This window comes from Rana temporaria, chromosome 3 (assembly GCF_905171775.1).
Source record: "Rana temporaria chromosome 3, aRanTem1.1, whole genome shotgun sequence".
Classification (NCBI taxonomy): domain Eukaryota; kingdom Metazoa; phylum Chordata; class Amphibia; order Anura; family Ranidae; genus Rana; species Rana temporaria.
In genome coordinates, this window is record NC_053491.1 from 333,597,240 (window position 1) to 333,611,125 (window position 13,886).

The 13,886-nt window shown below is 43.6% G+C and overlaps 1 protein-coding gene across 7 annotated transcripts in view; it reads left to right on the top strand.

The window, feature by feature from the left end:
* Positions 1 to 13,886, top strand: part of LOC120932553 (nucleolar protein dao-5-like) — a 79,562-nt gene that overhangs the window by 17,919 nt on the left and 47,757 nt on the right. For 5 of the 7 annotated variants that reach the window (XM_040345023.1, XM_040345027.1, XM_040345030.1 and 2 more), the window contains 6 exons: positions 2,891 to 3,049; positions 5,031 to 5,177; positions 9,951 to 10,088; positions 10,865 to 10,993; positions 11,081 to 11,200; positions 13,489 to 13,683. In XM_040345023.1, the coding sequence (XP_040200957.1) occupies positions 2,891 to 3,049; positions 5,031 to 5,177; positions 9,951 to 10,088; positions 10,865 to 10,993; positions 11,081 to 11,200; positions 13,489 to 13,683 (888 nt within the window). The remainder of the gene's footprint in view (positions 1 to 2,890; positions 3,050 to 5,030; positions 5,178 to 9,950; positions 10,089 to 10,864; positions 10,994 to 11,080; positions 11,201 to 13,488; positions 13,684 to 13,886) is intronic. The other 2 variants (XM_040345026.1, XM_040345028.1) reach the window with 2 other exon arrangements.

Below are 13,886 nucleotides of genomic sequence, written 5' to 3' on the forward strand. Positions count from 1 at the left end.
CACCAATTATCTCTTACCAGCTGTTTGGTTTTGTGATTACCCTGAGACCTTGTCTCGCACCTTAAGGTGCCATTGCACTAAGCCTTTGCAACATGCCTGATTAGAGACAAAGGGCAGTCCTGCTGCAACAGGTGCTCACATGCTCCTACTGAAGCCATAGAGACCGCTGATTCTGGGTTGCTTCAATCTTTGCCAGGCAGGCTTATCTTGGAGTCGGTCTTCTGCAATTGCTCCTAAATTAAAGGACAATTTCTGAAAGGAAAGTATCATCTAGTGCCATTTCAAGTCTTAGGTCTTTTAGCGCCCCTAAGGCTGCAAAGATTGCTGTTGCACCCGCTGTTCAAGCTCCTCTACAGAGATTTGGAACACCCTGACAAGCTGCTTATTAGCTTTTGTATCGGTTTGAAGTGAGCTATCCCCACTGTGGACCCAACAGCATCCTGCCTTTAACAACAAAGCAGCTACCTTTCCAGTAGAGCATGCACCTGTCTTTAAGTACTCTAATAAGTGGTTTAACGCCGTTTCTAGAGCACTGTTCTCTGTGCTGGGTCCTACTTTGCCCCATTTTAGCTGTGACTTGACTTTACCACACCATGGCTGACTGATCAAAACCCCTTAAAGCAGAAGAAAAACTGCAACAACTGGAGTGGTTTGCCATAATGTGCTAGTATGCAAATGCATCATAACAATGGTGCTTCTGTCTTCTCCCAGCCTTCCATGTTTTGTAGTCTTCTACCTCATGAAGCCAGGTTGAAATGATGTAATGCTTAAAGCGGTGGTTCACCCTCCTTCACATCATTAGACCATTACATTCGGCATCGTAGCGCGAGCTACGGTATGCCGGTCTTAAATTTTTAATCCCCGTACTCACTGTGCTATCGATGATTGAAGAATCCGACTCCCGCGGGGAATGGGCGTGCCTATGGAGAGGGAGGATGATTGGCGGCCGGCTCTGGCACGTCACGCTCCCCGAAGACAGCCGGAGTAGGTCTCGGCTATTCACGGCGCCTGCGCACAGGCTATGCGCAGGCGCCGTGAATAGCCAAGCCTATTTCGGCTATTTCCGGAGAAGCGTGACGTGCCAGGGCCGGCCGTCAATCACCTTCTCTCACCATAGGAACGCCCATTCCCCGGATTCTTCAATCATCGATAGCACAGTGAGTACGGGGATAAAAAATGTAAGACCGGCATACCGTAGCTCGCGCTACGATGCCGAATGTAATGGTCTAATAAAAAAAAAACATTTTTTTTTTTTTTAACAGGGTGAACCCCCGCTTTAAGTATGCATATGGGAGTTACTTCGTCTCGGGCACACCACCGTGTCAAAATGGTGTATTGTGCTGCACGTGCATGGTTCAGTGTACACAAACGCTGATGGGCAGTAAGAAGCAATTATGACAGGTGAGACTCTGCAACCATAAAAAACCCTGTCAGCGGTTTACAGCTGCTGCTGTTGATCCCTTGCTTTAGAATGCGCGCAGCAAGACTATAGATTTTAATCTCGGTGGTGACAGCTTGCCGGAGACTTTTGCCATATCCCCTGCATGGATCTCATGTCGGTACATACACAGAACGCTTTGGCTAAATTGTGGGACGACAGAATCTGTGTCTGATTCACCTCACCCTGCCCCCCTCCTCCTTTCTAAGTGAAGGACTATGCCTCCTGGGATATGTGACATGCATATCCTAGTAGTTGCAGCGGGCCTAATACACGTGAGGTGAGTGATGTGCGTTGGGCGTGGGCTTGGAGTTTTTACCCAAAAAAGTTTCCTATGTTTAATCCCCTATGACTCCATTAGATCTGAATGTGGTTCTCTCTGCACAACAGAAACCACCCCTTGAACCCATTGGAAACGTTTTGTATTCTTTGTAATCATCATTTCTGAAAGGTGACTGTCTGCCTGAAATGGTGGCCTTAGCTTGCAAGAAAATTTTTGGGTTTGTAGAGGGACACTGTGGTGGCCCAGAACTTTCATCTTGCCTAAGGTAGTTTCTGCCCTTAACCAGAACAGCATTCTTCCCTCCCTCTGCAGTGTACCAACAGAATTTTCCTCCGTTGTCTAAATGTAGCTTGGCCACTGCTTTTTTTCAGAAAGACCCATTCTCTATTTGTAATCCTAGTTGGTGCCTGTATCTGTGCACTGGCTTTCTTGTTCTACCATCTCTAGATGGCCCAGACAGACCATCATTTAAGCTTTTGGTCTCGAGGACCAGGTTCCACTGTAACCTGGCAGCGTGCACTGTACTAGAACTGTGAGTGCTTCTTGGGCTTTTCAGCATCAAGCAACTGTTTTTAAGAGTTGCTGTAATGCCATCTGCTTTTCTGTTCACACATTGTCTAAATTCGCCGAATGTCAGCTTCTAGCATCTTTTGAGCTGCAGGTTGTCACCAGTTCTCTGTTTTCTTGGACCTGTTAGTATTTGTTGTGTTGCCCACCCATCAGTTGGACTGATTTTGTACATCCCAAATGTAAAGGGCTTCATCTGTCTCTCAATGGATGAGAGAGACTATTAGAATTTTTGTACTTATTGTAAAATGCTTTTTGTGAAGAAAAATAAATGGGTCCCACCCCTGTGTTTATGATTTGCTTCAAAACTGAGGCATGCTGGTGGGCAGGAGGTTTTTGCCTGGGCTGGCCTATAGTTTTGTTTGCTAGTGTCCAATCTTCCTGTAGACATCAGGATAGCCTCAAGGTAAAACTATTCATGTGTCCCTTTTAATGAACTCAGAGTTTTTATTGGGCGAGCAGAAAACTCCATACTTCTATATTTGGTGAATTGTGCACTAAAGCTTTAGTATTTTATATTGCAAATTATGATATTGCTTTTCTTTACTTACACTAGTATTTAATTTCTTTAAATGACAATATTCTGTTTTGCACTTGATCAGAAACCAACCACAGCTGTTCAGTCATCTCAGCTAAAAACGCCCTCAGGGGGAGCCAAACAGACCACTTTAAAGGCTACACTGAAGACTCCATTAAAAACTGCACAACAGGACAGTGAGAGCTCAGAGGAGTCTGACACAGATGAGGAGACCGTTGCTAAGGTATGTTAAAGGAATTTTCATTCACCATTTCTGAGCATGACTAATGCTGGAGGATGTTAACTCTGGCTGGACCTGGGCAGACTGAGGTAGAGGGAACTTTTAGGTGTTTTCATCTGGGGACTTTAATTCTGTTTTGATGGGGCATGCATTTGATCTATAAAGTAAAGAAAAAGGCAATCCCAACAAAACTGTTTTAGAAAAAAGTCTTAAACAAGCTTGCAATGCGATAGTCTTTCACAAAACTTCTGTAGTAATCGTGTATGTGATATATTTTTTTTTTTTTTTTAATAACCACTTCAGCCTCAGCGACATACCCGTACGTCATCAGGTTGAAGGTTATAAGGGGATTATGCCTTATAATTTTACAGCCGGTCAACGAATGTAAACCACGGTAACTAGCTGTTACCGGGTTCTCCGCCTCGCACACCGATCGTGTGAGGAGATTGCAGTAACTGCTAGTTACCACCCACAGTGTACACTGTGCCGATGTCTTTGGCGCATACGCCGTGAAGAAGCAGCCACTTGTGGTGTTTTTTCAATAAAAAGTGCCTTGACCAGAGGCTCCCACGTGCATGCGACTCCAGCCAGTCAGAGCCGGAGTCCGCGGCCCCAGAAGGAAGAGGGACGAACATGGATGCAGCCTGCAGCGGGGACAACGCGGGATTCGTTTGCAGGCAAGTGTCACATAATATGCTAGTATGCGATGCATACTGGGATATTATGCTTTTACTTTGCGAGGGGCGGCGAACACACCTTCCCCGTTATTCTCTATGGCAGTGTCACTGATCGTCTGTTCCCTGTCACAGTCGCGCCCCCCTACAGTAAGAATCACTCCCTTAGGGCACACTTAACCCCTTAGTGCCCCCTAGTGGTTAACCCCTTCACTGCCATTGTCACAGTAATCGGTGCATTTTTATAGCACTTTTTGCTGTGAAAATGATAATGGTCCCAAAAATGTGTCAAGTGTCCGATGTGTCTGCCATAATGTCGCAGTCATGAAAAAAATCGCTGATCGCCGCCATTACTAGTAAAAAAAACTTTTTTTTTTTTATATAAAAATGCCATAAAACTATCCCTATTTTGTAAACGCTATAACTTTTGCGCAAACCAATCAAACGTTTATTGCGATTTATTTATTTTTTTTTGTTACCAAAAATAAGTAGAATAATAGGTATCGGCCTAAACTGAGGGGAAAAAAATGTTTTTTGTTTTTTTATATATATTTTTGGGGGATATTTATTATAGTAAAAAGTAAAAAATATTGTGTTTTGGGGGGGAAAAAAAATTGTCACTCTATTTTTGTTTATAGTGCAACAATTAAAAACCGCAGAGGTGATCAAATGCCACCAAAAGAAAGCTCTATTTGTGGCAAAAAAAACAGACGCCAATTTTGTTTGGGAGCCACGTCGCACGACCGCGCAATTGTCGGTTAAAGCGACGCAGTGCCGAATCGCAAAAAGGGGCCAGGTCCTTTACCTGCATCATGGTCCGGGTCTTAAGTGGTTAAAGAACCTCGACAGAACAGAAACGCTTAAAAAAATATTTGGGGGTAAAAGACTATGTGAAGTAGCCAGTCCCTTTGGGTTAGCGTAAAGGTGACACAGAGAGGTGCTCTGTGTAGGCTACTACTATATTTTACTAAAAAATTGGGCATTATATTTGTGCGCACTAAATCTCATAAAAGTGTATTTAAAAAAAAAAAATATATATATATATATATATTCATTTGAAAAACTGCTGTGCAAATACCATGCAACACCAAAAAATTGCAAAAACCAACATTTTATTCTCTAGGGCATCTGCTTAAAAAAATGTAGGTTTGGAGTTCCAAGTACACTTTTTGTTAAAAAAATAAATACAAATTTTGATTTTTCACATACATGTGAAAAGTGTACAAAATTGTCTGGACACTGAAATAGTATTTTACATGCCTTAATTAGAATTTATGTCTTGAATATGCTGCTGCTTCTCACTCAACCAGAAACCTGCTACAGCTCTTCAATCAACACAGCCAAAATCTCCCAGTGGGGACCCTAAACAGACAGCTATGATGGCCAAGTCAAAGACCGCAGAGCCAAACAGTGAAAGCTCGGACGAGTCGGACAGTGATGAGGAAGCCGCTGCTAAGGTACTGAAGGGCATTTTTGTTTGTGTGTTTTTTTTTTTACAATGATTTGCTTAAATATTACTTTATCGTACATCACCGGACACAGAGAAGCATAGTAATTACTATGTGGGTTATAGAGTCTACCTTCAGGTGATGGACACTGGCACGCCTCTAAGGCAGGAAGTTCCCTCTCCTATATAACCCCTCCCATCCTGGGAGTACCTCTAGTGTCTAAGGTGTTGGTCACGAGTGAACATGGCGTCCTTTCTCTCAAGAGAAACACGCACAAGGCCCCCCTCTCCCTCTGCAGAGTTCTTCATGGCGGAACAACAATCCTCAGAGGTTGATTTACCCTCAGGGGATCAGGCAGAGGGTCGGTCAGAGGTCTCGGACTCTAAGGATTCTACCTTGGGGGAACCATTTTTTGGCGTCTCAGTCCGAAAGACTATTGGTGCAGTCCCTCACTGAGATGGTCCGTTCGGCCTTCAAGTTGCCTCTTTTAGTGCCAGCATCGAGTTCAGTCTGTTCTTGGGCTCTTTAAAAGCTCCTCAAGCTAACTATTCCTTCCCAGTTCATCCTCTACTGGAAGGTCTTATCTATAAGGATTGGGAACATCCGGATACATTTTTTTTTTCTTCCTCCTAAAAAAAAAATCGGTTTTATACCCCATGGAGAAGTTCACTAAGAAGTGGGGTGTCCCCACGGTGGACGCAGCTATATCCTGCGTAAACAAGATTTGACCTGTCCGGTGGACAACGCTCAAATGTTCAAAGACCCGACAGACAAGAGATTAGAGACGCTGAGAGAGTGGGTAACCGCTCAAAGAGAACCAGGTAATCTGATTCCTGTGGTCCGAGCCAAGGGTGCAGGCAGTGCAATCAAAATGCAGGTTAGGATGAAGGAAAAAAGCTGGGACAGCCGCACTCCAAATAAAAACTCCTCCTTTAATTAAAAATCACAAAATACATGCCACAGCAAAAAACGGCACAACAAAAGAAAAGCTGACGTTTCGCACTATGCCTTCGTGCTTCTTCATAGCTAGTGTGTAAGCAGTAAAATGAGTGAATATATACCTTACAACCCAATGAGTGGGAGGGGGCTCTGGAAACAATTAAGTTAAACAGGGTCCCCTGTGAAGTTTGGGTGTGTCTCGACAGACAATCAGAGAGTGTCTCATGTGGACTATGTCTCATACAAATTCATAGTGAATAGTGAACATTTCACTTTTCATTTGTTTTTCTTTCTTCTTCTTCTTTTTTAATTCATTTCACTTTACTTTATTGCACTTTAATTCATATCGTATTTTTTGTTTTCTTCATTTCATTTTATTTGTTACTTATACATGTTATACATGTTTTACACATATCATTCCATTTCCTGTCCTCTTTAATTCACTTCTCTTACACTCAAATATATTTCTTCACACTTACACATACTCCTACACTCTCTTTCACATTTTTCTGCACCCCACTTCTCTATTGGGTCAACACATCATTGTATCCAATGTTCACTATTCACTATGAATTTGTATGAGACATAGTCCACATGAGACACTCTCTGATTGTCTGTCGAGACACACCCAAACTTCACAGGGGACCCTGTTTAACTTAATTGTTTCCAGAGCCCCCTCCCACTCATTGGGTTGTAAGGTATATATTCACTCATTTTACTGCTTACACACTAGCTATGAAGAAGCACGAAGGCATAGTGCGAAACGTCAGCTTTTCTTTTGTTGTGCTGTTTTTTGGCATGTATTTTGTGATTTTTAATTAAAGGAGGAGTTTTTTTGGAGTGCGGCTGTCCCAGCTTTTTTCCTTCATCCTAACCTGCAGATTAGAGACGCTGTTGAAATCCTTGTTTGCTACAGCTAGAGGGGTAGCCCAACCTGCAGTAGCAGCTATTGGTATTTGCCAAGCCTTAAAAGACCAGTTAAAGGTGGTATTGGAGGATATCCCGGCTCAACAGGCTCGGGAATTGGCTGACTTTCCCAAGGCATTATGCTTTGAGATAGATGCTATCAAGGACTCCATACAACAGTCCTCCCGTCTCACACTCTGTTTAGTTCTTATGCGCAGATTACTCTGGTTGAAGAACTGGTCAGCTGAAACCCCTTGTAAGAAGCTACTGGCAGGGTTTCCTTTCCACGGGGAGTGTTTATTTCGGGAATATCTGGATAGATATATTTAGAAAATTTCCAGTGGCAAAAGCACACCGTTACCAGTGAAGAAAAGGTTTAGGGGTACCCCCTCCTTTAAAAAGTCTTCCTCTCTTATTCCTAGCACTTCCACTGCCAGGCAGTTCCGACGGCCTCCCGGACGGTTTAATACGGGTGGAAAACCGCAAGGCCAGCCTCAGGCCTTCAAAAAACCTTGGAACTGTAAGCCGGCATCTAAGTCAGCAATATGAAGGTTCACCCCCCACTCAGTCGGATGGGAGTTCTTGTTTCCAATAGTTCTTGGTTCCAATATCTTGGCGGGTTGTGACTACAGATGCCAGTCTGCTAGGCTGGAGTGCAGTCCTGGAGGAGCTATCTCTCCAGGGAGAGTGGTCGGTCTCCGAGAAATCTCTACCCGTCAACCTGTTGGATTCGGGCAGCTCGTCTAGTCCTATCAGCACGGACAGACAGATTACGGGGGTTCCCAATCAGGATTCAATCCGACAATGCCACAGCTGTCGCATATATAAATCAGCAGGGTGGCACGAGGAGTCGTGCAGCCCAAAAAGAGGTGGATCAGATCCTGATTTGGGCAGAAAAGCATGTCCCGAGCATATCATCGATTTCCATTTCGGGAATAGACAATTGGCAGGCGGGCTTCTTAAGTCGCCAGCAGCTGCTCCCAGGGGAGTGGGCTCTTCACCCAGACATCTTCTGGGGCATTTGTCAGAGGTGGGGGAACACCAGATGTGGATCTCTTTGCATCGAGGTTCAATGCGAAGGACAATTTTTCTGTCCCGAACAAGAGATCCGCTCGCTTACGGAACGGATGCGCTGGTGATTCCGTGGGATCGGTTCTCCCTAATTTATGCGTTTTCCTCCACTGCAAATGTTACCCCGCCTCCTTTTGCAGGATAAAGTCGGAAGGAAAAACAGTGATTCTGGTCGCTTCAGCTTGGCCCAGAAGGGCTTGGTACGCAGAGATTGTAAGGCTGTCAATTGAACATCCATGGATCCTTCCACTCCGTCCAGTCCTGCGCTCGCAGGGGCCAATATTCCACCCTTCCCTTCGGTCTCTAACTTTAACGGTCTGGCTATTGAAACTCATATCCTAAAGAGGAGGGGTCTCTCTAATTCTGTAGTGTCTACACTAATGCCAGAAAGCCAGCTTCTAGGCTTAGTTATTACAGAATTTGGAAGGCATATGTGGCCTGGTGCGAAGCCAAAAAGTGGCATCTTCGCAGGTACCTCATTGGCAGAATACTGGAGTTTCTGCAGTTGGGGGCAGATATGAGATTAGCCTTGAGCACCATCAAGGGCCAGGTCTCGGCCTTATCAATATTTTTTCAAAGGCCACTGGCTACACATTCTCTGGTTAAAACCTTCTTACAGGGGGTGATTCGTGTTATCCTCCAATTAAAACACCCCTGTGCCCGTGGGACCTGAATCTGGTTCTCTCTGCCCTACAGAAGCAACCTTTTGAGCCTCTGGCTCACGTTCCCTTGGTCCTCTTGACCAGGAAGATGGTGTTCTTGGTAGCCATAGCCTATGCTAGGAGGATATCGGAGTTGGCAGCCCTTTTTCATGTAAAGAGCCATACCTAATTCTTCACAAGGACAGGGTGGTCCTACGGCCTCATCCGGCCTTCCTCCCTAAGGTAGTTTCAAACTTCCCTCTGAACCAAGATCTGGTTCTTCCTTCCTTCTTTTTTTCCCCAGAACCTAGTACTGCAACAGATAGATCGTTGCATACTCTGGATGTACTGAGAGCAGTAAAAATCCATCCTAAAGCTACTGCTAAGATTCGGAAATCGGACATCTTATTTGTTCTGCCAGATGGTCCTAGAAGCGGACAGGCAGCGTCTAAATCCACTATATCTAAATGGATTCGACAGGTCATTAAGCCTATGGCTTAAAAAGGAAAGATTCCTCCGCTTAAGATTAAAGAGCACTCCGCTAGAGCGGTTGGCACTTTCTGGGCAGTGCGTCATCATGCCTCCATGACTCGGGTCTGCAAGGCCGCGACCTGGTCGTCAGTCCACACTTTCACCACATTTTAGCAATTGGATATACGAAAGCGTGAGGAAGGCGCCTTTAAGCGCAGTGTGCTGCAGGCTGCAATTTGATTCCTCACGTCTGATGGCGCCCGGTGGGCTTTGGTGTCTCCCCCTCATTGGCATTGTTTGGGACGTCCCACATAGTAATTACTATGCTTCTCTGTGTCCCGTGATGTACGATAAAGAAAATAGGATTTTTATAACAGCTTACCTGTAAAATCCTTTTCTTGGAGTACATCACGGGACACAGAGCTCCCGCCCCTCTTGATGGGGATTTTGGGACAATTATTGCTTTGCTACAAAATTAAGGTACTCCTGGTATGGGAGGGGTTATATGGGGGAGGGAACTTCCTGCCTTAGAGGCGTGCCAGTGTCCATCACCTGAAGGTAGACTCTATAACCCACATAGTAATTACCATGCTTCTCTGTGTCCCGTGATGTACTCCAAGAAAAGGATTTTACAGGTAAGCTGTTATAAAAATCCTATTTTTTCAGTTTCTATATATTCACAGATTAAACCAGTCTTTATGTACCAGCAGTATTAAGAAAAGGAATTTTGTGTGTTTTTTTTTTTTTTTGTTAGGCCACTCCTGCAGTTCAGGTTAAGATGTCCGCTCCCGATTCTTCCCTCCTAACTGTTAAACAGACTTTTACTGTTCAGGTTCCAGATTCTGATGCTGATTCAGAGAGCAGTGAATCGTCTGATACAGAGCAAAAGCAGGTATTAAAAAATAAAATCTACACAGTAGAAATCGGAATGAGGGTGATTACCAATGTTGGTTTGCACATTTTTATCGGGCTTGCATATTTTGGCCAGCGGGAGCTCTTGAAGGGATTGAGGGTGATGCATGGACAAATATGAAGTCATCCCTTTTTGGCTATACAGTGTGGGAACAATGTATTGGCTTAAGTCTTACAAATAATATAAGGCGCCTTTCACACGGGCGGATAGAATGGTGCTTTTAGCTGCGGATTTTCTAGTTTTCTACCGCAGCTAAAAGCACACAATGCTTTCCTATGGCCCCATTCACACACAACTTTTAGCTGCGATTTGGTTGCATGCGGTTTGGTGCGAATAGAATTGAATGCGTCCAGGTGCAATTTAGCGCAGCTATATTCACACAACCGCAGGTAATCGCAGTCTTTTGTGTCAACTGCGGATAGCAGCGTGAGAAAAAAAAGAACAGGAAGCACATCATTATCAAAAAAATAAAAAGGGTTGCTATGGAAATGACTACTGCAGCTAAACGCGGTCACTTGTAACTGCGCGTAATCGCAATGTATAAATGCAGCGAATCGCAGTGCCCGGAGCCTTGAATTTCACAGAAAATTTACATGCTTTTAACTGCGGCAAAACTGCCGTCCATGTGAAAGGGGCCTAAAGCAGTTTTCAGTTTGCATATGTTTATTTCATTTGGACATTTGCCATAGTTGTAGGCTGCAGTTCTGCATTAAATTGATTATTTTTTCTGTTTTTTTTTTTATTTATGCATCCAGCGTTCTAAAAGCACTGCACCGGTAAAAGTTCCGAAAAAGACCCCTGCGGTAGTTGGTAAGAAGGTGACCAAACCCGCTGCAGCAGATGCCACGGACAGCAGTGACTCGGATGATGAAGAAAAAGCTCAGGTATAGCCTACTTTTTGCAGACTCGGCAGCCTAGTCAGTTAAGAATATCAGAACTATATAATATAAAAACGTTTGGTTTTTCTGTAGCCTAAACCTTCAGCTGTGTCAAGAGGATTAAAGGCAAAACAAAGTGCTTCCACTGCTTTAAAACCAGATGAAAGCTCAGAAGAAAGTGAATCTGAAAGTGATGAAGAGCCTGTAAAACCGGTATGCAACAACAAATTTTGACACTTTTATTCTAAGTTGGCCTAATCTGTATACCTCAACAAAGATGGCACACAATGCTTTCTTAAAGGGGTTGTAAAGGTACATTTTTTTTTTTTCCCTAAATTGCTCCCTTTACCTTAGTGCGGTCCTCCTTCACTTACCTCATCCTTGGATTACAGGAGAGTCAGGACGCTCTCTATGTTGCAGATAGAGAAAGGAGCTGTGCGTTAGTGGGCGTCCTGACTCTCCTGTAGTCCAAGCAAAATGAAAGGATGAGGTAAGTGAAGGAGGACTGCACTAACCTAAAGGAAGCTATTTAGGAGAAAAAAATTGTACCTTTACAACCCCTTTAAATTAATCTCTGAGCCAAAAATTAACGCTCTCACACGCGACCCCTCCCACTTGTCTGCGTCAAACAGAGTGCCCTTTATACCTGCCTAAAGCTGTGGTCTTGTGACGGTCCAGTCCTAAGACTTCTATCCTCTTCTGTTTACATAAGATGGCGTATTTCCTTCTGGAGTCCATGTGTTTGAAAGAAAGGGGGGGCTCAAGTTTTGCCTGGAGCTGCAAAGTCATATGCTCCTCCAATACCTGAAAGTTCCAGGTGTTTTCTTTGCAACTGAATGTAGCAGTGGATGAACAAACTACTGTGGTCAGTTCCACTGCTTATTCCCCCCCGAAATGTAATGCAAGGATGAATCTAGAAGTCCTTCTGGTGTACTAAAAGGAAACTAATTTTTATTTTTGTCAGATATTTTAATTACATACATAGTATCTGCCTTTTTGAAAATTAACTTTTAATAACACTGATTTGTAGTGCATTTTTTATAAAATAGCACCGCAGTAGAGTCTTACTTTTCAAAATGGTGTGTCTATAATTCAAGTAAACAATTTGTGCATGTGACTGATAGTTGACAGCTGGTGTACATATTGGTGATTTAATAGGTATAGTGCTGTGCTAATAAATTATGCAATAAAATCACAAACCATGAGATAATGGTGTAAACAATAGTGAAATAATGAAAATTATACTAATGTCCACAATATGCTCAATAAATGGTAGGTGCAAACAATCTGAATCCTGCAAAAAATATGCAACACCTCCACCAGATCTTCCAAGGGTGTGCTCTCACCCTATGGTTTGACACATAGTAAAGACCAACCCATGATGTTCAGATGGGTGTCTCCACATGGGATCACCCTTCAACACACCCAAAGACAATAGAGGCATGTTCCACAACTTCCATATAATGCCTAGAATCCGAGTAAAATAGCCAGCAAACTGAGGACACAAGCTCACTGCAGCTCTGGATTGCCAATGAGTTTAAAAAGAAAAACATTTTATAGTGATTACTGTTGCTGGTGTGTTATCAAGCCAAAAAACGTAAAATGCAAGCACATTATATACAGGAATGTAAAAATCAAGAGACCCAGTGGAACAACTGCACCTCTGCAAGCCTAGGACCACTTAAACATGTGAAACCGCTCAAGGCATAGATCGATGTTGGCAACCCACACTGTTGTTCTTATCCTCTCCTGGATCACTGTAGCTCCACCCAGTAGTTTATAGAGGGCACCCAGCGGGCACATCTAGTATCGAAGGTAATGGTTCATTTGGCCCAGCTTGCTCCAAACAAACTATTGTTTTTTTTTATTATTTATTTATTTACACCTTTTATGCATGACGTGGGGGAAAAAAAAACTCTGGTCTGCTACCCCATCAGCCCCCCCCCCCCCCCGATACTCGCCTGAACCCCCTCTTGATCCACCTTCCAGGTGACGGGGCCGAGCCGCAGATCTGTCTTATGGGCGCACAGAGTGGGGCTCGGGCATGAGCGTGCACCTTTGCCCAATAGCAAGCAGCTTTCTATTGGGGGCACTGATCGAGGGGGTGGAGTTAGCAGTGCTGACGGGGGTAGCGAGAAGACGGTTGGGGCTGCTGTGTGTAAAACCATTGCACAGAGCAGGTTAGCTATGACCTGCTTGTTTTAAAAATAAATAAACCTTTAATATCTCTTTAAGCTTATACTGGATTCTCAAAAATGTATGTTTTGTGCTGCTATTACAGTGCTGATGTTCTAAAACAAAAAGTTTATGCTGTGACCACTGGGTTTACTTGAAATGTTTTATGTATTTACATACAGCAATAAACTGAGCATATAATGAAGGTTGCAACATTACATAACATGCAACTAGCTATTCATGGGGGTTGAATATTTATGCAAAGCATGGGAAATGATGAACTTCATATTTTATTGTTGTCCTGACTTTTTTATGTTTATTGGCAGGCTGAAGTCAAAACTTTAGAAACGCAGAAAGAAAAACTATCTGCATCTCAACCGAAGATCACTGCACAGCCAGCAGCTATTGTATCAAAAGGGAAGAGCCTTGTGTCAAGCAAAATGACCGCTTTTTCTCAGGCAATGGCAGACAGCTCTGAAAGTACAGAGTCCTCTGATAATGAAGACCTTCCCCCAGCCCAGGTACTCAGTAGTTTGTTCATAGTGAATACATCTAGATCATGGAACATACATGTTATAGCATAAATGGAACAGTTTCATATAATACCAGCCTTTAGAGCCGTCTTTTACTTGCATTCCATTCCCTCCCCTGCCACACTGTTTTTCCCAGAAAGAAAGGCGACATGCCCAGCACTTTCCTTTTTTATCAGTGTGACAAAACTGCT